The following is a 22633-nucleotide window of genomic DNA, read 5'->3' as shown; positions in this document are numbered from 1 at the left end:
GTAGTGCCTACCTTAATCCCAACTTCACGAGCTAAAACGGAAGCTGAGGTTATTCTTTGAGGAACAATGGTAGATAGAGTCACATTATGTCAAAATTATCTCACGACCCTAGGTGGTAATGTTGTGCGGCAAAAAAAAAAAGAAAGAAGGGCTCTGCTTCCGATAGTCATCAACCGAACCCTGCCATTCACCGAAAAACCTATCATAGAACCAAAAATCACCAGCCTTACTCAGCCTCCTAGTCCTGCGAATTGGGCCGTCCCTCAGAACCATGCCGGGCGCGCCACCGGATCAATCAAGACAAGAATCCTCACATCGAGTCACATCGTCGTCAGGAAAGAGTTGTGCCTCGGGGCGCGCGCTGCGGAGGATTATCTGTTTTCGGCTATGAACCATCACTGAACGCCCCTCTATGTTATCGCTTCCGAAACCTCTCCAACCACCACCCGCTGTCCAGCAAAGCTTGTATATCCTCGAACTTTAATTCAAGGTATTTTACACGAGCGTCGGCTATTACTCCCTTTCAAGATTTCAGATACGACTTTCAAGTTTGCGAACTTTTGGCTTGTCGTTGGTACTAGAAGAGGAAGAGTATTCCGCGGATCGTCGACGCTTTTTAGCTAGGAAAATGTTAAATAAGGTATATACAGTATGTAATGTAAGATATTGGGTTTTGGTATATACTGGTAGTAGTATCGGGCGGTGGCAATTCTTCTTAGGTAGTTTCGTACCCCGAATTCAAATCAGGGCCTACAGAGCGCAGCGGATTTAAGTTGTCACTTTCGTACCCCGAAAACGAATTAGAATTTCCAGAACCCGGCCAAATTGGGTAGAAAACCAGGCTATCTCCATCAAAAAATTGGGGTAAGAAAGTATAGGGATTAAGTGCTTTGAGTTGAAAACGGGGCTCAGTAGGTAAAATGGTAGAGGGAAGGAAGCGGATCCGGACGTGAAAATCCATGTCTTGCGTGAAGAAATGAATCGAAAGAGAATAAGCTTGGCAGAGAGAAGAGAACGTTTCTTTCCAGATTGGGGATAAATCTTCGAGACGATCGTATGTGGTTGGAAAAAGACGCAGTGGTCGTGTCATCTTGAGATCTAGTCGAAAAGGTTTGTCGAGCCGATTTGTAATGTAGATCGACCTAGGTAATTCGACACCGAGACTTGTGGCATCATTCGTTGTGAGCGAGATATTAGCGATATCCTCGGGGTAAATCAGCAAACCAATGGTGGATTGGCCAGGTCGAGGGCGATCAGAGTAATGGTGATGGCGTGAAAACAGGGCTGTTCGTTTTGATGTGTCGACATGTAACCCAAATGTCAAATCCAGAGTGTGACGATGTTGGCCGTGACAATATTAGCCGTGATGATATTGGCCGTAACGATATTGGCCGTAACGATATTGGCCGTAACGATATTAGCCGTGACGATCTTCCCAAGTGATAATTGCCTCCATATCAGTGTTATTGACATGGCAACCAAGTTCAGGGACATGGAGGGAGAAGATGCCGCAATAAGACCTTCACCATTTGGTGCTTTGGGACCAGTGTCGTTCGGGAGCCCAGGGGCGGAAGCTAGGACCAAAATTAGTTGGGAGAAAAAGATTTGGACGCTGGGCAAGTATACGCACCAGAAGCGAAGCCTTTTGGCGAATCAAGATTGTTAGCAGGATAGCCACCCGCCAATTCCACACCTTGATTGTCTTGCGAGGTGGTAAAAGATGACCGTCCGACGGTAGTATGTGATTGAATCAGCTGGCCGCCTCTGCCACGATACAGCTTTCGGAGGTCAAAATAGCTGTCCGAACGTGCTGGTCGTGAGGCGGATGAGAAGATGGAGGGAGGATGAGTGAATTGAGCTTGTACTTCTGCCCCGATTGACCCTGGATCAAAATAGTGGTAATTTTGTCGACAGTAGAAAGAGTAGTCATATGATCGAACAAACCTCTAAATTGTTAATTTTAATGTCTACATCCGCCTCCCGTAGGGCATGAGACGTGCCGCATCGGTGAGCCTAACATACAAAATCAAGAGCAATGCCCTAACTGACCACCAAAACCATTAATCCGAGGGCAAACCGAGGCCTATTGCCAGTAAATATTACGTGTTGCCCATAGCGTAAACGCGGCCCAACACCCCCAATCAAATCGCCCAGTGAGCGAGCCACCAGTATGTGGCAGGACCTGTAGAACAAAGGAAAAGACATAAGAAAGGGCAAAATCACTCCTCTCCAATCTCGCTCTCACTCTCCTCCTCCCGGCTTTGCCTTGTAGAAAGGGGAGGAAGGAAGGCAATCCATGTTTAGTCTTTTCGTCGTTCCTTCTTTCCTTTTCTCTTCTTCTCATTTTGGTGCGGTAACAACTGAAAAAGACGCGGCAGAGTCCCTCCCGTCCCAGCGCTTGATGTGCGCCGTTGATTTGGTTCAATACGCCATTGACAGAGTTCACCCGATCCGATCATCAGCAATAGCTTATGTCCAAATTGTCTTTAAGTCTAAAGCTTAATAAACACCAACCTTCGCATTTCAGACACGTGAATGTCTCTGACACGACTTGGCGAGCGGGGCCTTGGAGTTAGACCCTGAGCTTTATCGGATCAAATCTTTCCCTACTACTAATCCCGCGGTGGAGGCAACGCGCATGTGTACATACCTTTTCAGACCTGTCACTCCGCGGCACAACCAGCTTGGGATGCAACTGCAGCCTACACTGTAGAAGAGTGTATTTTGCTGCAGGGGAAAGTTTGGGAACTCCTACATGCTGATGGACAGCCGGATGTCAACTGTTTATCCACGCCTTGGCGGTTACTGTGCCTGCTTCGACTTGCACAGTCGCTAGAGTCCGAATGATCTGATGCCTGTTTAACAAGGAAACATCACCGGGTACGGTTGGCGCTCAGTAGTGGAGCAAACCGACCCATCAGCTTCGCGACCATTCTTCAGGCGATTTTGTCTGGTAACAGGAAGCTTGACCAGGCCATCATTGCCCTGGAATGCATCGGACGGTCATGTTCAAAGAGGGATAACAAATGGAGCTATTAAGGTCCTGCTGCGTATAGAAGCGACGTTTGGCGTATGTCGATTGGTCAGATTCGACCCATTCCTCCACGGTATCATCACGAACTCACCAATTGCATGGCCCTAAAACCGTATCCGGAAGGAACCCCAAGAATCTGTGGTTTCTTGTGCGTCTTTCACAGTAACGCAACCCTGAGAGAGACTGTACACTGTAACCTTTCTCGCAAGTCACTCCTTCATCAATTGGTTAAAAATCATTCCTATCGAACGACCCTTCCCAAGTAAAACAGTTACAAAGCCAGACAATTTCTCCAGTGCTCCTGACTTCTAGCTCTCGGTTCCTAACCAACGCAAACGGACCTGGCTCTCACTTCTGTAGTCATAACGATGAGTTCCAGCACGCAAGGCCCTCAAAGCCCGAAGAGCCCCGAGGGCAAGGAGATCTCGTCGGCACCTCCAGCTGCCCTGACGCCGCTCAGTGCTGAGGCGCAAAACGCAGCTGGCATTCTCCCTGCAACCTATTGGATGGAGCAACCGGTAACTATCTCTGACAGCCTGGTTGTCAAGTTGGGTTGCATTTACTAACTACCCGCACATGCGTTTAGATCCCCGAAGATGATATAGATGATGGAGCGTCATCGATCGGCTCCGTCACCTCCACTAGCGTTTCCTTAAGCTCGACCATTTTTCAGTACCGCGAAGTCCACGGTAGAACGTACCACGCTGAAATCGGTAACGCCGAGGCGTGGGAGCCCAATGATAAACGCCACGTTGATGCGATGGAAATCCTGTAAGTATCTACGCAATTATCTGAGAACCAAGCCCTGCCTTCGAGTGCAGAACACTAACCACCGGAGAAGGCATCACGCGATCATGCTACAGCTTGAAGGAAAGCTGTACCTATCACCTCTCGACAAAAAGAAGGTTGAGAAGGTACTCGATGTCGCGACAGGTTCTGGGCTATGGGCGATGTAAGTCTTGTCCTTTGCGCCGTTTTTCCTTTGTTTGACCATCCTTTGATGAGTTGACTCACAGCACCCTCCAATGCTAACTTTCCTACTCATTCAGTGATTTTGCCGACGAATTTCCTAATGCCGAGGTTATAGGAACAGATGTCTCCCCTATTCAACCTTCATGGGTTCCTCCGAATGTTAAGTTCGAGCTGGAAGACTGCAACCGGGAATGGGCCTGGCCCGAGAACACATTTGACTTTGTCAACTTGCGTACACTTATCGGCGTAGTTGATGATTGGTATGCCCTTTTTCGGAATGCCTATCGCGTTGCTAAGCCTGGATCTTACGTTGAAAGTTATGTTCCGGGTTCTGACATCTTGTCTGATAACGGGTCTGTGAAGGAAGACAGTCCTTACGACCAATGGTGTAAAGTGTTCCGGGAGGGTGGTAAAAAACTCGGAAGGACGTTTGCGGTATATCAAGAGGACCTTCAGCGGAAGTGTATGGAAGCTGCTGGGTTCGTTGATATTCAGTTCAAGGATATTCAAGTCCCAGCGGGTGTGTGGCACCCCGAGAAGGGACCAGCGGAGATCGGTCTTTGGTGGAAGATTTCGGTTGAAGCGGATCTTGAAGGTAAGATTGGACGAAAATACTCCCTTGATGAGCTTTGACCCAGTTAATCCTGACAATACCCTCAAGGATACATCAACTACCTATGGAATGCTGTCCTTGGTTGGACTCCGGATGAGGCGAAAGTTTTTGCCCGTCACATGAAGAGGGATATGAACGACCCCGATATCCATGGATACTTTATGGCTCGTGTTGCATGGGGACGGAAGCCAGAATAGGCATATCAACGGTGTGAGGTCTGGTAACATATGCGAAGCAGGCGTATCCCATGTACTTTCCGGGGTGTGACAAGAGCAGTGTTCTGGGCTTGGAACAGTAGTTCAATTCAGCTAATAATCTTCTTTGGTCTCGAAGGCCTTGTTGATCCTCTTATTCTTTATTAGAAGGCGGATCCTCAAGGCCTTCTTATACCCAACGAAGGTCAGTACGTACTAGTCTTTGTGGCCTGAGGCCTCCAGATTTCCGTACGGTCTATCTGAATTTATTTGCATACAAGATGGTCCGTAAATGTCTTCGGCCCAATCTCTGGAGAACTGACCTTGGTTTCTAGTACGAACACAAATCGAAATGATCTTTTACAGGACAACGGTGTTACGATCCGGAGGCCTTGCGGGAGGAGGAGAGCGAGAGCGAGAGCGGAGAGGAGTGATTTTGTCATTTCTTTTATCTTTTCCTTTGTGCTACAGGTTCCGTCATATACTGGCGGCTCGCCCACTGGGCGATTCGATTATAAGTGTTGGGCCGCGTTTACGCTATGGGCAACACATGATTTACACTGGCAATAGGCCTCAGAATCCCACACAGTCTTGAACGGACAGCCAAAGCACCCGTGATCTCGCCCAGAGAGGAACCTGTCGCCGAAGGAGGAAGCGTGACGGTTTGTGGTTAGAAGAAACGATAAACATACAATGTCGTGAATGAAGAGTCATCCAGAAGCCGCTCGAAATGTTCACCTGTATTCAGAAAGGCTTTGAACACGAGTGACAATGGTGTCTTTTGGGAGTTTGGTATTTGGTGAAGCCATTCCAGTAACTGACAAGCCTAATAAGAGGGCGATAACGATAAGTGATTCTTATCTCGATAAGATTGGCAGATAAGATGAAGTGATAAAGGACGATAAGCACGAACACGACATCATCCCAAACAACAGTCAACACCTCAACGTCTCTTCGATCACACATACAGCGAGCGCGACACAAACTTTCGGTTTTGGCCATCGATATATTCCATCACACAATCCACTCACCATAGATGTTGATCTGCGTGTACTCCAGCAAGAGATACGAACCCTGGGCTCCTTACGCCTCCTGACCCTTTCGCAACAATGGGCGCCTTGTTAATCCTGGACGGGGACAATAGACAGAGAAGACTCTCGCGAGCGCCTCCAGGGGCTGGGGCTTCTTCTCAGCCAAGGAAGTCAAATCACAAAACAGCCAAGAAGAGGATCGTGACCAAAATAAGAACATACATCACTTAGGATTCGCTAGTCGTTACCACCGACACAACTACTAGGTAGCTCTTCAACTAATTTTGCTCGACAAACTCATCCTGAGCCTTCGCCCCATCACCCACCAGATCCCCAGTCGCATCACCCGGATTATCCCCCACACAATGATGGCACCAGAAGTGATTTCCGGGGTCATGTGCCCTCTTCACCGCCAACAACTGCTCATACCCCTTACCACCCCAGTACCTCGCCGTCCAGTTATGCATCACATACGAGCTCTCAGAGAAGTAGCTGTGCGGCCCCAGCTTATACACCGTGTCCTGTGCCTGCTGCGTCGTCAACGTGCGCGCATTCCACAACATGACCGCCGACCGGAAGCCAGGCGAAATGGCCGTGTCGCCAGGCTGCGTGCTGCCCAGGTTACCTGTTAGTGATGTGTACAGGTAGTGGAAGCCGCAGCGGTAGCCCGGCCCTGAGGTGTCCGGCGAGGAGGTGTCGGGGTTTTGCAGGGTGTCGATGCAGATGCCCAAAACGTCCATCATGGTTGACGTGAACTGCGTTTCCAAGGCCTGACGAGAGACGAAGACGGAGTTCTGAGAACCCGTGGCCAAGTCCGAGGGCGGGTGCAGAGGTGCTGGCAAAGGATTTGTAGGGATGAGCGTGAACTTGTTGGGCGGCATGGAGAGCAGGTAGTCATACGCTGACGCGTAGTTGTCCTCCTGCACGGTGTCGTTCTGCAGCACGGCCTTGAGCTCGTCGCGGAACCGGATGTAGTCTGGCTCTGACTGACCGCCGGCGTAGATGTACTCGAATTTGAACTCCCAAGTGACGGAACAGAGGTCGCGCGTTTTTTCGTACTGCGTGGTATTGATGAAGAAGCCCGGCTGCGTGCTGACCTTTTGATTAAGGCCTAGTTGCCACTTGGTGAAGCGATCCCACATGCCGGGCAGCCACTGGTAACCGTACTTGCGCGAGTCTGGGCAAAAGGTGCCGTTCTGGTAGATGTAGACGCGGCTGAGACCGCCGTCGGGCACGGCGTGGGCGCGGATGGTCATGGAGAGGATGACGCCCCAGACGCTGCCACCGCCGCCGCGCATGGCCCAGAAGAGCTGAGGATTGCGGGTGCGACTGGCGATCTTCTTGTGGACGACGGACTGGCCGTGACTGTTGCGGCCGATCTGCAGAACTTCAATCTCAAGCACGTTGTCAACGCCGAGGCCCATGGACGGCGCAAACGGCCCATGGCCGCCGCCGAGATGGAAGCCGACCATGCCGACCGTGGAGCACCAGCCCGATGCAATAACGCGGGAGTGGTTTCCTGAGAAGGCGTGCATCTCGGCGAAGGTGGTGCCGGCGCCAAAGCGGAATGCGCCAGCAGGAGCCAGTGTTAGGTCCTCGCTCCAGGTAGGCATAAAGGTCTTGTCCTTAAGCAGAATTGTGCGGATGAGGATGCCGCCAGTCGGGCACGAGTTGCGGCTGTTGTACTCGTGGCCGGTGCCGGAAGTGGAGATACACAGGCGGTGCCGCACGGCAAAGTTGAGAGCGGCTACCACATGCCGCTCGTTGAGCGGGAAGACAACGATGAAGGGGTTCCAGTTCCGGTACTCATTTTGGTGCACAGCCGCCTTGCAAATGTCGGACGCGGTGTTCCACTCGGCAGGGTTTTTGGTCGCGTTGAAACATGGGCGCTGCATCTCGGCGATGTCCTCGTAGTAGTATAACGCCTTGAGGCCCTGGGGCGTGTCACCGAGCCCGTAGAAGGACTGGTCATTAAAGGAGCCCGATGGTACCGGCGCCGGCTGCGGGTCTGGGTAGCTATGCCACCGGACACCGAGTCGGGGCACTGTGGGGTCCAGCTCCTGTTCCAGCTTGCGGATGGCCGTCTGGGTGGGCCAGCAGTCGGGGTCTTCGGGCGTGCACCAGTCAGGTTTGAGTGTTGTGCGCGTATTGTCAGACAGGGAGGGCAGGGTGTCGACGGATACTGCTTCCACCGACTCGTCCGGATCGCACGAACCGGCGCCGCAGAAGTCATTTTCCGGGCCGCACGAGTAGCGACAATGGGCGCTGCACGGGTTGCACCGGCCCATGGCCCATTTCGTCGCTCCGCAGTCGAGCACGGCGTACGAGTACACCGGCTGGTACTGGAACTCGAAGCGACAGGTGGTGATAGTGCCACTGGTGCTGGCGAGGAGCACCAGGCTGGGGTCCTCATCCGAGTGCGAGACTGAGTAGCGCTGTACGGTGCGGTCGGAGTAGTTTGGCCACTGCAACGATGCTTGGCCGTCGGCAGTGAAGTCCCATCGTGCAAGGCCCTTTTCATAGTCGCTAGACACCTGCAATGAGCGCCACGAGCCCAGCAGCGAGGGAGGTGCTCCGGCAATGCCAGGCTGGAAGTGGCTCACAGGGCTGGGCTTGGACTCGGACTCGGGCTCAGTCTTGGTCTCGGTCTTGGGCTCAGACGCCGAGATGGCATCCGGGGAAAAGGAACAGCCCGCCTCTGAAGCCTTACAGCGGAACATGAGAAAGTTGCCGCACCATGTTGTGTCCATAGCGGCGTAGAAGCTCGCTGGCGCCGGCTCTCCGGTGTGGTTGCATGCCAGAAAGGCCACCTCGAGCCCGCCAACATCCGGCAACCGCTGCACCAGACAGTCCTCCAAATGGTCGCCTTCGCATCGCAGGACCAGCTCCTTGGGGCCGCGGCGCGCGTAGGTGCACCTATTGGGGTATGGGCTGTCGGTGGTGACGGTCAGGACGTTGTCCGTAAAGGTCTGCGCAAACTCAAACTTGCCGGACCCGCCCTGCTCGGCGCCAAACGAGCGCCAGGTGCCCTCCCATGGGGAAGTATTTTCGCTGCTTATAAGTGCCGGCATGGCAAATTCCAGTAACGGGAAGCTTGCAGTTCCATTGCTGCTGCTGCTGCTGCCGCTCTCCTTCCGCGGCGCGTTGCTCGTGTTCAGCATCACGGTACTTTCCAGCTGGGCCGGCAGGCATGTGTCCCAGAAGTCACCGCACTCAAAGCACTGGTCAAGGCAGTCGGCCGACATCCGCGGCACGCTCGCCACCTCAGTGCCTGTCCAGCCCTCCGTTGCCAGATACGCGCACTGCACGCAGCGGGTGCTAATGAGCGGCTCTACGTCGTCCAGCTTGACTTTTCCCAGCAGCTGGTTGCGCAGGGCCGGGTTTTCGTTGAACTCGTTGGCAATTACAAACGCTGTGCGGAAATAGTCCTCCTGCGGCAGCCGGAATGCGGTGCCGTCAGCGCCGGGGATCACTGCGCAGGTGCCGTGCTTCATCCACTCTGACAGGATGAAGCATTGCATTGTGTTGTTGAACTTTGCGTTTGTCGGCCAGTAGTAGTTGAGCAGGCCGCCAAAGGTCGTGAGGATGGTCTCGTCGAACTCCTCGCCGTGCAGGCAGCCGTAGGGCTGGTTGATGGCGCCAGAGCCGTCGGCCGACCCAGGCCACAGACCGTGCAACGTCCATTTGGCCGAGCCCGGTGCGAAGTTGTTGTTCTGCAACGACAACGTGTACGCGTCGACGGGCACCAGACCGGCCGGCTGGTGCCCGGAATTGCATAGCGGGTACGGCGGCGGCTTCTGCTGCAGCTCGCCGTGGTCGTTCAACTTGGTGCAGCCGAGATTCCACTTGAGGTTGCATGTATCGGCGTGGAAGTTGAGCTCGTTGAATTGTCGCAGCGGGATCGGGTTTGAGGAGCAGGCGTCTGACTTGCCGGAGCACCAGGCGGCGTTCGCTGGGTAGACCAGAGCCAGCACCAGCGCAAGTTTGGCGTGCCAGGCCATGGCTGATTTATGTCAGCACTCAGACCTCCCTTCTTTCGTTCTGAGAAGTGCACGTACCTGAGTGACAGTTGGGGGCCTGCTGTTTTATCTCTTCCGTAGCCGATTTATAGCGTTTGTTTGTTGTATCGCAGCTTCGGGCTTCTGGTATCCTCATGCTGTTGGGGATATCAGTTTGAGGGCGGCACACTGACTCTTTATGCAAAGGGAATACACTCGCTTCATGTTGGTGACACGCCCAGTCGCAACCTCTATCTTGGTCAGCTTGACTCAGCTGACGTGATACTTTCACAAGGGTCCATCCCCTCTGCCCAGGCCTTCAACATGAGAGTCATCGCCGAACTAATGGCTCGCTGATCGCCGGTAGCTGTTGCGGGCCGAGTCCAAAACCGTTAGAAGGGGCAGATTCGTGCGAGCTGATGCTCGATGGCAAGCTGAAATAGGGGTCCAACACCATGCCATCGGCGCTGCGTTTCATCAGAGATCAGAAGTTCAGCCAGGTCGAGGCCTCATTCGATGCCCAAGCCACCAGGGGACCGAGGCCTTAATCCACAACGGTTGGAATTTTCCGCACCGAGATTTCAGGACGCCACGGTTCGTTAGTGTCGGTCCAGAACGTGGTCTACACTTCAGCCGCCAAACTACCGGCATCAGGCCCGATGGAACTATGCAGTGAGAGGAGCCGTGACCCTGTCAGGACGGGAGTAACCTCTCCAGTTGGAGTTGACGACTCGGCGGCATTGTGGCTGGAGAATCTGATAAAGTGCCGTCAGTACTGGTGGTCATGGTCGAATGGCAGGGCTGACTTACCTTGACTGCACGGGGCACGTTCGCGGTCGTGAAGCTGTACCATTTTTGGCGCCGGAATGACAACACAACAAGATCGAGGACACTCCGCGGAACAACAATAAAGACAACGAGATAATCGTGCAGAACAATTGCACAAGGACAGAGAAGGATTCGAGAAGGGTTTGATTTAATAGCGCAACAAGACTAACGGTCGCTAATGACAATAGTATGAGCTGAACGACGGCGACGAGGTTGAATCCTTCGGGGCTGTGGTGTTGAAAGTGGACCTTTTCTCAACCCCCCCTTGATGCCAAGCCGTTGTTCTCAAGACCTCAGGTACGTACCGTAGCACGTGCCCATGTACGTATCTTATCGATTGTGCTGTAGACGGGCTGTGGTTGGCCAGATCTGCCAGGTCTTATGGCTCGTGTGGTCTTGGCACATGTGTCCCCAAACCTTCTTTCGACTGCGCCTTCTGTGCTCCCTTCTGCGCAGTCATCTTGGTCTCTGTCAATTGTGACATTTCAACCTTCAGGCTTGCTCGCCGTGCTACCTCATCCACTCACCAAATCGGATTTGTCTTCTCACACACAGTTCAAGTCCAGCCTGCCAGTCGTCTTGAATGGTCTCGCTAAAGTCCCTCGGCCGTTCGCTCCGGCATGTCCGTCCTTTCTCTGATCTACCAGGCTGTAGTGGGAAGAATAAATCCGATTCGAATGAGTCGATGCGGAATACTCGTCAGGTCTACAAACTAGTCAGCCGGTCGGCTTTGCAAACCTGACAAGTACTCGTTCAACCCCGTTACAAAAGATTGTGCCAGTGGGACTTTTTGCACAAGCCGACAAGCAGTTTTTCATCACGCGTGCCAGCTTTCAATAGTGCTGGTCTCTCATGCGAACTAACGGAGTCTTCAGTTTCAGCCTTTCAGCTCACCACGATGTATCGACCATGCTGAAAACAATAGAGGTAGCCCATCTGTCAATAGTAACAGAATGTCGGCAACATTCCTGTACATCTCCTTATGCCGTTCCAAGATGCATGTGCTCTACCCTTCCTTTCTGCTTACACAAAGGCGCTATAGCTATGAGAACATAAATAAGGTAGGATGCTCCAGACAAGTTGACAACGAAGGACAAATAAACGGGTTATATGAAACCGAACCAACCCTTTGACTTCAACTTTTCAATATACGGCCACGCGTGATCCCTTCTCCCATCATGAACACCGAAAGCCTCCCAGACTACCTGACCATCCCGGGGAAAACGATCCCCAGCTTTCACTGCCGCGTTGGGAAAAACCACAATGATCGTCAGCCTCAACTAGCCAACACCTACGGGTATCCTGTGCCTGGCGTGCAGTCACCTACTCCCACGTCGGTCATGGCCCTTGACTACTTTGCGAGGTATGAAGCACTAATGATACTTGGTTTTGTTCCAGTTCTGACTTTGGTTTCTACTCAGTGACCAGACCTGGGGCAATATTCTGGCCCATGGAGACTTCGATTACATCGTTATCGGCTCGGGCTTTACTGCTTACGCATTCATCCAGAAGGCACTTGATCTTGACCCAGGTGCCAAGATTCTTTGCTTGGAGCGTGGAGGTAAGTGTGCTTTTCTATCCTATACCGTTATACAAGTGCCCTCATCTCACGCTTCAATCTGTGACAGGCTTTTGGCTCCCTTCTCACTTCCAGAACCTGCCGATCCCCTTCAAAATGGTTCTTGGCGGGCCCTCCGAGACATTCCCCTGGACCCTCTCGCGCAAGACATTCGAGACAAAAGAGCTAAGGTTCTTGCACGGGTCCTGCCCATTCTTCGGTGGTCGATCAACATTCTGGTCCTCTTGGAGCCCGCGGCCGAGTCTAGACCTGATGCGCGACTTTCCCGAGTCCATGAAAGAGACTGCCTCCCACGAGCAATTCTGGACAGAGGCCCAGGAGCTCTTGAACGTCACGCCTGCATCTCAGATCAAAGATGGCGTCTTTGACACCCTCCAGACGGCCATCGATCGCATCCTCGAACGCTCAGTCCACAACATTCCTACGGCAGACTATGCCGAATCGGCACCCCTGGCTGTCGGACGACGCAGCCCGACTTCTCGTCTACGATTCAACAAGTTTTCTGTCCCCGGGCCTTTGCTCGGCATCTTGGAACGCCAGAGGCACTTGAGCAAAACCAACCAGGGAGCGCCTCTGGAAATCATGGTTGACTGCGCAGCGACCAGCATGGCCAAAGGCGACGACGACGATTTTGTCCGTGTCATCGAAACCAGCAAAGGCACGTTGTCGTGGACCGGCAACAAGACTAGGATCATCCTCTGCGCTGGCGCTATTCCCAACGCCACCATGTTGCTGAACTCGTTCGAGAACTGCCGTGATAGCGTCGGTAAGAGGCTTACCGGCCACTTCGTGACGCACATCTCGGCAAGATGTCCCGTGGAGAATATCAAGGGCTGGAAGAAGGAGGATACGCTCCAGATGGCGGCTGCGTACGTGGCTGGCAGAGATCCGAAAACAGGCCTGCAGTATCACGTCTCGGTCACGGCGATGAATAGTCCCAACCCGCACGATGATGAAGAGGACGCGGCGCGCGAGTGCCCGGACTATGCGGCGGCGGCGACGCTGGATCAGCTTGTTGGTTCGGAGGATTACGTTGTGTTCGGTATGCCACCCGCGCCTTTCCAAGCAAAGATCAAAAACTAACCCACCCCTTCAGTCTGCTCAGCCCTCGGTGAATTCACCGAAGCCAACCCCCAGAACAACATCAAGCTCAACAAAGGCGCCGACCCAACCTGCAACGTCACCCTGCAATACACTCTAACCCCCTCAGACTATTCCTGCTGGGACGTAATGGACGCCGCAACCTACGACACCATCAAAGAGATGGCGGGCGGCGACGAGCACGCGTCGGACATCGAATGGTGGGACGAGACCACTCACGGCTGGACCAAGACGAAGCCGGCTGTCGACACCATTCGCATCCCGGGTGTCGTTCACGAATCGAGCACGGCTTTTATGGGACCTAAGGAAGAAGGTGGGTCTGTGGATGAGCTGTATCGGCCGCATGGAATTGAGAATGTGCATGTTACTGGAAATGCACTGTTCCCAACGGCGGGGAGCTGGAATCCTACTATGACCATGTGTGGGTATGCGCAGGATTTGGCGAGGAGGTTGTTTGATTTAAAGGGGAGGGCGGGTTGTGAGGCGTCAGATTGAGTCTTGGAAGGTAACGGCGTCGGCAATGCCAGTTGGATAACATATACATAACTAGATGAGCAATTGGATCAAGATGACAAAGATGGTGAGTTGTGTATATTGCTCCCGGAGTCACTGTAGGTGTTTCAAACACCCTGTATTTAAGGCATAAAGATCAGCGGCCAGCATGCTGGAAGATTAGGTGCTTTTGGTAAACATCATGGGCCATCTCTTTCACGGTCTGCGAATCTATACCATTATACGACGACATCCCACTCTCTAGATAAGCAAAAAAGGGAAAAGGGAAACGCGCAAAAAAAAAAGAAATTGGAAAAAAGCTCAGCCGCCCGGGGCTGGGGTCGAACCCACAGCTCGGGGCGACCTACGAAAACCCGGTGGTTTTACTTCGAGGGCGCGTCCCGCATACTATACACCTGTTCAGCGGGATAGCAAGTGTACGGGAGTTCTTAGCACTTTTGAACTCCAAACCTATATAGTCCAAAGTACTGCTGCTGAGCTGATCGTACTTCGTCCGTCAGAGTCAAACACACCAAACAGTGAACGGACCATCAGTCGACAGTCGCACGTCGAACATCTTCGGGCATTCATAAACCACAATCATGCATATTACTCAAGCATCAAAACCCATTGCTTCGCCAATCTAGCAATGCTCTTACGTTCCATAGGAGGTAGCGGAAACACTTTTTTACATAGTGTACCAGTGTCGGTAAAGCAATTTAGGCTGCTATAATTCCAGACAATAAGGAGACGGGAGGAGGCCTTGCGGGAGGGGGAGAGCGAGAGTGAGAGCGAGAGCGAGAGCGAGAGCGGAGAGGAGTGATCTTGCCCTTTTCTTTTGTCTTTTCCTTTGTTCTATGGGTCCCGCCATATGCTGGCGGCTCGCCCACTGGGCGATTCGATTGGAGGTGTTGGGTGTGACGAACCGTTACAAGCACAGGAGTATATCGCTGGGATGGAACAAAGAGTAACAGTAAGAGTAGCCGCAGGGTACTGGTGTATTGTGATAGCTATTGCTTGCTGGAGATCTGGTAACAAGAGGCCTGGGAAGGCCTTCTTTTATACCGGCCTTCCTGGACCCGACATACCGGACCCGTGGACCCGAGCCTTTCGGGTCCAATCTGATTGGTCCGTCTATCTAGCTAGCTTACATAACTCTGGTTGGATCGTAACATTCGGCCACGTTTACGCTACGGGCAACACATGATTTATACTGGCAATAGGCCTCGGGTTGCCCTCGGGTTAATGGTCTTTTGGTGCACATTTAGGGCACTGCTGTTATCTTTGTACGCGAGATTCACCGATGTGGCACGTCTCATGCCCTACGAGAGGCGGAAGTAGACGTTAAAAATAACAACAACAACAACAACAACAAAAAAAAAAGTGACCGTCCAAGGTAACCCAATGCAGGTTGCGGCTGAAGAATTGTTGAAAGCTGAGAGGTTTGTGTACAGAAGGGTCCTTGGGCTCAAAGCAATTCTCTGAATCTAGAGGGTACGAGAAGCACGATTCCTGAGATTTCGATTCGTAAAACTTTGGTCGGTTGCCAGAATTGACGGGAATCCTTTTTCGTCTTCTGAAAGTCGGAGCGGGGCCGCCATTTCAGCGACGCACGGACTAGCAATCCAACCTCTGTGGCATCCAGGTCTGCCTTTGACGTTCTCACCACTGACAGCAGAAGTCCGTGATGCATGTCCCACGATTAGGACCAGCACCGAGGGCAAACAATGATCTGCCGCAACAGCGCGGACTTGACAGTCATGAGACCATCACTGACTTGGTACCCAATCGTCTATGCGCCCGTTGCTCCCGCGCTCTTACGACATCCAAGAAACCCTGGCAATCTAGACCAGCGGATGACGCTGACTGGTCAGGCGACAAGTTTTTCCACAGCAAGAACACGAAACAGATGTTGACGGACTCAGTACTTGCCGCCGGTTGCCATCTGTGCACACAAGTCAGTTTGGATGACAACTTCTCGGGCGCCGGGGACGAACAGAGAGTCATGATCGAATGCAGCCGATCGACGGCTTTAGAGGGTAATGAAAGAGAGATTCCAATCATTTCATTTTCCGCTGCTTCTTGCGCCGAGTGGGACGACAATTGGGCTTCACTGCCAGACCCTTCCAAAGATGAAGAGCCACGAGGTGATTCAACTACAACGCCATTGGCGACATTCAAGCTCGAACGGACGGATGGCGGCGAAGGGGGAGCAAAATCTCTTCTACCCCAAAGACTGCCGGATGGTTCGATGTTCGTGCTGCCTTCCTCGACTGACTCGCCTGAGGCTTTCGGACTTGTGCGACACTGGTTAGATGATTGCCTCAATAATCATCCAGGGTGCAAGAGATCTTCCAAGAAGCCCCCGACACGGGCCTTTGACATAGGGGCTCCAGGGTACGACAGACTTCCAACACGGCTCGTTGATATAGGCTTCCAAGGGTTCAACGGACAGAAGAGGCCTCTACGACCGCACCTTTTCATCCCAAACGCAATCTACACGCCGACCACGACCCCATATCTCACTCTAAGTCACTCGTGGGCCTTGACCGGCAAATCTCTACGGTTAACCACCAAGAATGCCAAGGACTGGGAGTGGGGTGAGTGCCCCGGAGATGGAGGAATACCAATCGACGGTCTAGCCCAGACATTCGTCGATGCCATGCGAATCACACAACAACTAGGGTACCGATATATCTGGATCGACTCTCTCTGTATCATGCAGGACTCACCAGAGGACTGGAACCGAGAGGCCCAGACCATGGCAGACGTCTACGGTAACTCCATTCTGACCATCTTTGCTTCGGGGATGGGCATGGAGGGGGTTCAAGGGGCCACTTCCGACACCTGCTTCTCTGTGCGGAATCCTTTGGAGGTGTATGCCCCCATAATCATGTCTCCTTCGCCGGATGGCGCAATACGGGATGAAGCTCAAACCGAGGAGAATGCCAACATCAACCCGGACAGGAGAGGATGCTTTTACGCTATCCGTGAGAAGTATGAATCCAACGTGGACGAGATGCTATGGGGTGCTCAGCAGAAGAACCCGCTGCTATCACGCGGCTGGATCGTCCAAGAGCGTTTACTGTCGCCTCGCATTATCTACTACGGGGCCGATGAGCTCTACTGGGAGTGTCGTCTCCATGCCGTCTCAGAAAGTTGCCCTTTTGGGACACCCTTGAACAAAGATGCCGAGGCTTCTCGGTCCATCTGGACCGCCAACGCGAAATCCGTGTACCAGATCTTAAAGGGCCCTTTCCCTGCGAACTTTGACACAGACATGAACATGGGTAACAATGACACCGAAGACGACGCCAAATACGCACATTTACTCGAACTCGCTGCCTGTTGGACGACCTTACTCACCTATTACACCGCTACGGAGCTCACATACCCGTCCGACAGGCTCATCGCACTCGCAGGCATGGTGACCGCAATAGCGGAAACCAAAGGCTGGACTTACATCCACGGAAGTTGGCAAGAGCTTTGGCCTTTCGACCTCCTCTGGGGCTTCAGTAGCGTTCTCAACGTCGAGCTATTCAACCCGAGCTGGTATCCCGAAGACAGCGAGGAGCGGCGCAAAGATCGGGATGAAACGGCACAGAGACTGTTGAAAGGAAAATCCTACCCCGAGTCGCAAGCCAGTACAAACCTACGCCTCCCTTCATGGTCGTGGGCGGCTACTGAAGCACCCAAAGATTTCTGGTTCAGCTCTTCTGGGCCACCTGCATGGAAGTGTCAGGTTGCTGTCTTCGGTGGGACAGCCATCACCGGCACAAGTACCTCTAGGCAAGAACAAGGAAGTGGGATACTGGCACTGAGGACGTACAAGAAGCAGTTATACGACATGCCACCCGTCGACTTGACGCTGATGTGGGACGACAACGAATGCTTCTACTCGAAAGATGAAGTTCACTGTCTGCTGGTGCTCGATCATCTTGCCAGGGGCGGGCGACGAGCTCTCCAGGTGGGGTTGATGGTTGTCCAAATCCAAATGACCGAGAATGTCCCGTCGAGGAAAGTCGCCGAGGAATTAGAAACGACGAGAGGAATGCGGTTTAACTGCCGAAGAGTGGGAAAATGGGAAAATGCTTGGGGCCCGCCTGCCATCAACAGGAATAAAGATGAAGAGACGGTGGTGTATTTGTGCTGAGACGATACGATGCTCAGGCGCACGACTGGTGATTGACACAGGCTCTGGGAGATCGCCATCGGATAAGTGATGGCACACATAGCAGTCTCGACCCGCACAAGGGGGGTGGGGAAAAAGATCATCCTTTGTACGCTTCTGAATCACCAACACCACGAGCTTCGACCACATGCGGAAGTGAGAAGCTTGGGTGGTCAATCGGGCGAAGTTCGGCGTAATACTGGAGCGGCTAATGGCGCCTAGCTCCAGGCAGCTGTTACTCAAGTTTGACCTTGATTCCACCTTAAGTTTTTGATCCTCTCCCGAGCAAACTCGCCTATCCAAACCACATCGTCAACCACCGACAACATGGCTGACCACGACACGAACCTGCGCCGTTCCAAGCGTTTACGCACCGAGTCCGAGACTATCAACCGCAAATCCTCTCCAACACCAGAATAGCCCCGTTCCAAGCGCGTACGAACCAAGTCCAGAAAGGCCACTCTCAAAGCCTCTCCAGCTCCAAAGAAATCCGACCAACCTCCAAAGAGCGTCGGTCTCCCCGCCGCTGCCGGCTTCCAGAGTGACAATCCCTACTGCAGACCTCCATATAAACCCATCGAAGCTCCAGAAGGTTTTGATGTCGCCGTCGCTGCTGGCTCCATGACCGCCAGGCCTTACCGGTCTCAACTCAAAGATCTCTCTAGCTCTTTTCAAACCGACCTCCTGGCCTTCGCGGCCACGCGTGATCCCCTTATTGCCTCCCTCGTAGGAAGGGAATTTTCCGCCCACAAAAAGCAGGAAATAGATCGCGTCGCTACAACAGTCGAATTTAAACGTACCCCAGAAGCAAAGGAAGCGCATTCCATGCCTCCAGACACCAAGTCCTCTCCAGTTCCAAAGGAATCCGTCCAAACTCTTAGGTTACCCGTCGCACCTCTAGAAGACGTCGACCTCCCCGCCGTTACCGGTCCTCATACGGCCGATCATTACGTAAACAAACTCGAGAGCCTTTCTAACCCTTTTCGACTCAACCTCCTCGCCTACGCCGCCGTCCGTTATCTCCACATCGGCTCCATGGTAGAAGACAAATACGCTTCCGAGAGCGAACGCCTAAATGCCAGTGCTGGCTCTTTTAAACCCTACCTCCAACGGGCTTATCATCTTCTCAACGAGCGATACGCACATCTTCCCAGCTCCCTGCAGGTTGACCTGGCGCACGCCGTTTACTCGGAGATTGACTCGATAGTCAGCAAGATTGTTGGCGAGGTCACTCGCTCGAGCTCGTTCGAGATGAAGAAGAGCGCGTTGGAGGCGATGAGGCAGATACTGCATATTTTTTGCAAGGTCCCCGAGACGCTGAGGAGAGAGCTGAAGACGGTACGTTTCCACTTGGTGCAGGGTTGGGTGGGCCCGAATGAATTGGTCGAACCCAGCTGGGACTGGAATTTGCTTCAGGTTTTGAAGATGTTTACGCCGATTGAGATGGAAAAGCTGGGTGGACAATGGGACACGACCAGGAATTGTTTTGGGGGATTTGGAGGTTGAAGAATTTGTGGGAAAAGTCTGAGACGGTTAGGCCTGGGACGGCTCACCCTGCGTTCGGGTTGGAGCGGCCATGCGAGATGTTAGGCCGTTATCATCATGTGCCGTTGCCGACCAAGTCGGATGATGATGATCAGTGAAGGGGTGATACGTGATACCCGTTTGCCGAGTGCCGACGGATTCCGCCTGTGCTGCCTATTTTTAGGAGGAGTATATCCTACCCGCACCCCAACGAAACCTACTACAGTAGTACATGCCCATTTCTCGGGTGGAGATAGGGTGCCAGTAGGTTTACTTTTTACTTGGTATAAGTAGGAGCAAGCGGTGACATCACTCCTCCGATCTTCCGAGCTCAAATTCTATAACACCGAATATTTTAGCCAGACACATAACAACCACCACTTCATCACTTTCATCACACAAACGACATCAACACTACAGGGACATCAAACACCAAAATGACCACTCAACACACCGCCTACGCAATCGGTCACGCTCCCTCCCACACCAAGCACCATGAATGGCGCACCGCCGCCAACAGCGCCCCTCGCCTGCTTCCGCACCTCCAAAAGGCCCTCGCCTCCAACCCCAACCTCAAACTCCTCGACATCGGCTGCGGTCCGGGTACCATCTCCGCCTCTCTCGCCCAACACCTGCTTCCCTCGGGCAATGTCCTCGCAACCGACATCGCCGATGACGTCCTTGAGCGAGCCAAGGAGCACGCCATCTCCCAGGGTCTCTCAGTACCGGACAACATCTCCTTCCAAAAGGCATCCGTTTACGAACTTCCCTTTTCTGACAACGAATTCGACATCGTGCACGCCCACCAGGTTCTCTGCCACCTCGATGACCCCGTCGCCGCTACCAAGGAAATGCTGCGCGTCTGCAAACCCGGCGGACTGATCTCGCTGCGCGAGGCAGACATGCGGATGTGGTGTTTCTGGCCTGAACTCCCCTCTTTGCTCAAATTCCACGCGTTGATGGTGGAGGTGATGCTGGCCAACGGCGGGCAGGATAAGGGGGGCAGGAAGCTGGTGTCGTGGGTTATGGGTGCTGGGGTCAAGAGGGAAGCGATTGAAGCCGGGTTTGGCACTTGGTGCTATAGCGCGACGGAGGATAGGAAGGCGTGGGGGGAGTCGATGATTGAGAGGTTGAGGACGGGGCAGATGAGGCAGAAAGGAATTGAGTTGGGGTTGACGACGGAGGAAGGGGTGGAGGAGATGGTTGAGGGGTGGAAGAGGTGGATTGAGAGGGAGGATGCGATGTTGGGGATTGTTAATGGTGAGGTTATTGTTAGGAAGGCGTGATTTCCATCGATGGTGACTTGGGAGAAAAGAATCAGACGCCAAGGTTCCACAGGAAGAACAGGGAATTTACGGGGGTTGCCAGAAACAATGGAAAGTGTGTTGGAAGAAAGGTGCCGTCATTTGCGTGAAACAAACAGTTCATGAATGGAAGGCGCTGCGAACGAGGGGACTTTCAATGAGTGCAAACGGGCACCTGCCGTTGGCAGGCGGTCCTCCTCCATCAAGACTTCGGCACCTGCAACATCATAGTGGATGAGGCAACCTGCCACCTCGTCGGCGTCATTGACTGGGCGGAAGAAGAAGTGTGTTCATTCGTATTCAACCTGTATTCTCTCCGGTTTCTGTCCGGGAAGCTTCATCTGCGCAACGGGTGGACACGGTACGAAGACGACCAAACCTTGCAGGACACCTTTTGGGAGAGGTTCCAAGAGGAGGTCGGCGGCTTATCAGATCATCAGCTACGGACGATCAAACTCGCAAGGGCCTTGGGTCTGCTATTGTCGTTTGGATTCACCAGCCGCCTTTCCAATGAACCCAAGCCGGTGCCAATTACCGATGACGAGCGCGGACGTTACAATATGATGTCTTTGGATGTATTTCTCGTTAGTCCGACCACGAAGTTCGATTTCTAGCTTGAGGCCAGCAGACTATAGTGGGGATAAGCAGCAGAGTGGATGTTGTCCCTTCACGACTTGTTTAACAGCCGAAGATGTCTTGGCAGACTACTTGGATGTTTCCCGGACCACACCCTCTTCTTTCCCTTCATCCATTCCATCATGCCACGGAGGGGGGAACGACATGTCTACATGGACCCCGTCTGCCAATACTTGGGCCACTTGCGATATGGCAGACGGATGCCCCTAAAGCGGCGCATTGTATTGGCTGCCGGCGGTGTTGTTGTTCGTTTGAACTCCTGCGCCCATGTTGAAGTTCATAAACCCGGCTCCCGAGTTGTGAAACTGATCCCGTCCGGCATAACACCCATTTCCCCGAGTCGCACTCCTCTCATCGGCAGAAGATAAGTCTGTCGCCGACCCTCCACCAGACGGTAGCAGCAACCAGACGGTAGCAGCAACAAAGGCATGGTGGGCCGCGAACAAGCCAGAGTCTTATGCAGACTACCGGTTGGGGGTCTCTATCCAGCCTAACGACGAACTAAAAGAGCTGGACAGACGCTCTTTACACCACCTCCTCGCGGCCAGGTCTGGCCACGGGGATTTCAAGGACTACCACGAGCGCTTCGAGCACGAGGACGCCCTGCTGACATGTTTCTGTGGAAGCTGGAAGAATCCCTTCCATCCCTTTTTCTGCAGGAAGGCATATGCAGTTTCCCCCGTCACGGGCGAAGCGGCTACGCGGGAGAATCTCTCCCTTGCTATTGGAATATACTGGCAGCGCTTCATCGCTAGAATCCAGACCTCGCACTTCTTTTCGTGGACTTGCACGAGGAAGGCATGGCGCCAGACCCTCTGGCAACAGCACACTGACGGCGGTGGCGCCGCTGACAACCTTACGGGGTTTTTACGGAGTAGAGGGGTGGAGGTTGGCCATGGCCACGATATTGAGAGGGTTACGGTGGACTTGGACAGGCTGGTTCACCGTGCAAGGAGACGGGAGGAGGCCTTGCGGGAGGAGGAGAGCGGGAGTGAGAGTGGGGAGGAGTGATTTTGTCATTTCTTTTATCTTTTTCTTTGTGCTACAGGTTCCGTCATATACTGGCGGCTCGCCCACTAGGCGATTCGATTATAAGTGTTGGGCCGCGTTTACGCTAAGGGCAACACATGATTTACATTGGCAGTAGGCCTCGGTT

General features: G+C 53.2%; 7 protein-coding genes across 7 annotated transcripts; 5 read left to right on the top strand and 2 right to left on the bottom strand.

Annotated features, from left to right (window-relative positions):
* The first annotated feature begins 3308 nt into the window (after window positions 1-3308).
* On the top strand, window positions 3309-4939 carry SMAC4_03857 (uncharacterized protein). Its single transcript, XM_024655589.2, has 5 exons — window positions 3309-3552; window positions 3621-3805; window positions 3876-3986; window positions 4084-4601; window positions 4668-4939. The coding sequence occupies exons 1-5, from the start codon at window positions 3403-3405 to the stop codon at window positions 4814-4816; spliced, it is 1113 nt and encodes a 370-aa protein (XP_024511464.1). The 5' UTR covers window positions 3309-3402; the 3' UTR covers window positions 4817-4939.
* Window positions 4940-6032: 1093 nt separating this feature from the next.
* On the bottom strand, window positions 6033-10592 carry SMAC4_03856 (uncharacterized protein). Its single transcript, XM_066090012.1, has one exon. The coding sequence runs from the start codon at window positions 9843-9845 to the stop codon at window positions 6123-6125; it is 3723 nt and encodes a 1240-aa protein (XP_065947662.1). The 5' UTR covers window positions 9846-10592; the 3' UTR covers window positions 6033-6122.
* Window positions 10593-11092: 500 nt separating this feature from the next.
* On the top strand, window positions 11093-14104 carry SMAC4_03855 (uncharacterized protein). The gene is made up of 4 exons (XM_003347709.2): window positions 11093-12033; window positions 12092-12231; window positions 12299-13291; window positions 13346-14104. The coding sequence occupies exons 1-4, from the start codon at window positions 11849-11851 to the stop codon at window positions 13843-13845; spliced, it is 1818 nt and encodes a 605-aa protein (XP_003347757.2). The 5' UTR covers window positions 11093-11848; the 3' UTR covers window positions 13846-14104.
* Window positions 14105-15529: 1425 nt separating this feature from the next.
* Window positions 15530-17995, top strand: SMAC4_03854 (uncharacterized protein; the record flags this gene model as incomplete). The annotated part of the gene is made up of 1 exon (XM_003347708.1): window positions 15530-17995. One exon carries the CDS (start codon window positions 15530-15532, stop codon window positions 17993-17995), a length of 2466 nt encoding a protein of 821 aa, XP_003347756.1.
* A 345-nt stretch (window positions 17996-18340) lies between these two features.
* SMAC4_03853 (uncharacterized protein) lies at window positions 18341-19519 on the top strand (the record flags this gene model as incomplete). The annotated part of the gene is made up of 3 exons (XM_003347707.1): window positions 18341-18390; window positions 18466-19351; window positions 19430-19519. The coding sequence occupies 3 exons, from the start codon at window positions 18341-18343 to the stop codon at window positions 19517-19519; spliced, it is 1026 nt and encodes a 341-aa protein (XP_003347755.1).
* Window positions 19520-19863: 344 nt separating this feature from the next.
* On the top strand, window positions 19864-21784 carry SMAC4_03852 (uncharacterized protein). The gene has a single exon (XM_003347706.2). It carries the CDS (start codon window positions 19975-19977, stop codon window positions 20821-20823), a length of 849 nt encoding a protein of 282 aa, XP_003347754.1. The 5' UTR covers window positions 19864-19974; the 3' UTR covers window positions 20824-21784.
* On the bottom strand, window positions 21755-21907 carry SMAC4_14054 (uncharacterized protein; the record flags this gene model as incomplete). Its single annotated transcript, XM_066091759.1, has 1 exon — window positions 21755-21907. The coding sequence occupies one exon, from the start codon at window positions 21905-21907 to the stop codon at window positions 21755-21757; it is 153 nt and encodes a 50-aa protein (XP_065947661.1).
* Between the last annotated feature and the right edge of the window lie 726 nt (window positions 21908-22633).

The sequence above is a fragment of the Sordaria macrospora genome, chromosome 7, assembly GCF_033870435.1.
Source record: "Sordaria macrospora chromosome 7, complete sequence".
Lineage (NCBI taxonomy): Eukaryota > Fungi > Ascomycota > Sordariomycetes > Sordariales > Sordariaceae > Sordaria > Sordaria macrospora.
This window is presented reverse-complemented; position numbering and strand designations above follow the sequence as displayed.

Bases quoted from the DNA above. Each gene is read 5' to 3' on its own strand.
- SMAC4_03855 (XM_003347709.2), top strand. From the start codon at position 11,849: ATGAACACCGAAAGCCTCCCAGACTACCTGACCATCCCGGGGAAAACG. The intron at 12,232-12,298 runs GTAAGTGTGCTT...AATCTGTGACAG, and splicing joins TCTTTGCTTGGAGCGTGGAG to GCTTTTGGCTCCCTTCTCAC. The intron at 13,292-13,345 runs GTATGCCACCCG...CCACCCCTTCAG, and splicing joins GGAGGATTACGTTGTGTTCG to TCTGCTCAGCCCTCGGTGAA.
- SMAC4_03852 (XM_003347706.2), top strand. From the start codon at position 19,975: ATGACCACTCAACACACCGCCTACGCAATCGGTCACGCTCCCTCCCAC.
- SMAC4_03856 (XM_066090012.1), bottom strand. From the start codon at position 9,845: ATGGCCTGGCACGCCAAACTTGCGCTGGTGCTGGCTCTGGTCTACCCA.
- SMAC4_03857 (XM_024655589.2), top strand. From the start codon at position 3,403: ATGAGTTCCAGCACGCAAGGCCCTCAAAGCCCGAAGAGCCCCGAGGGC. The intron at 3,806-3,875 runs GTAAGTATCTAC...CCACCGGAGAAG, and splicing joins GTTGATGCGATGGAAATCCT to GCATCACGCGATCATGCTAC. The intron at 4,602-4,667 runs GTAAGATTGGAC...AATACCCTCAAG, and splicing joins GGTTGAAGCGGATCTTGAAG to GATACATCAACTACCTATGG.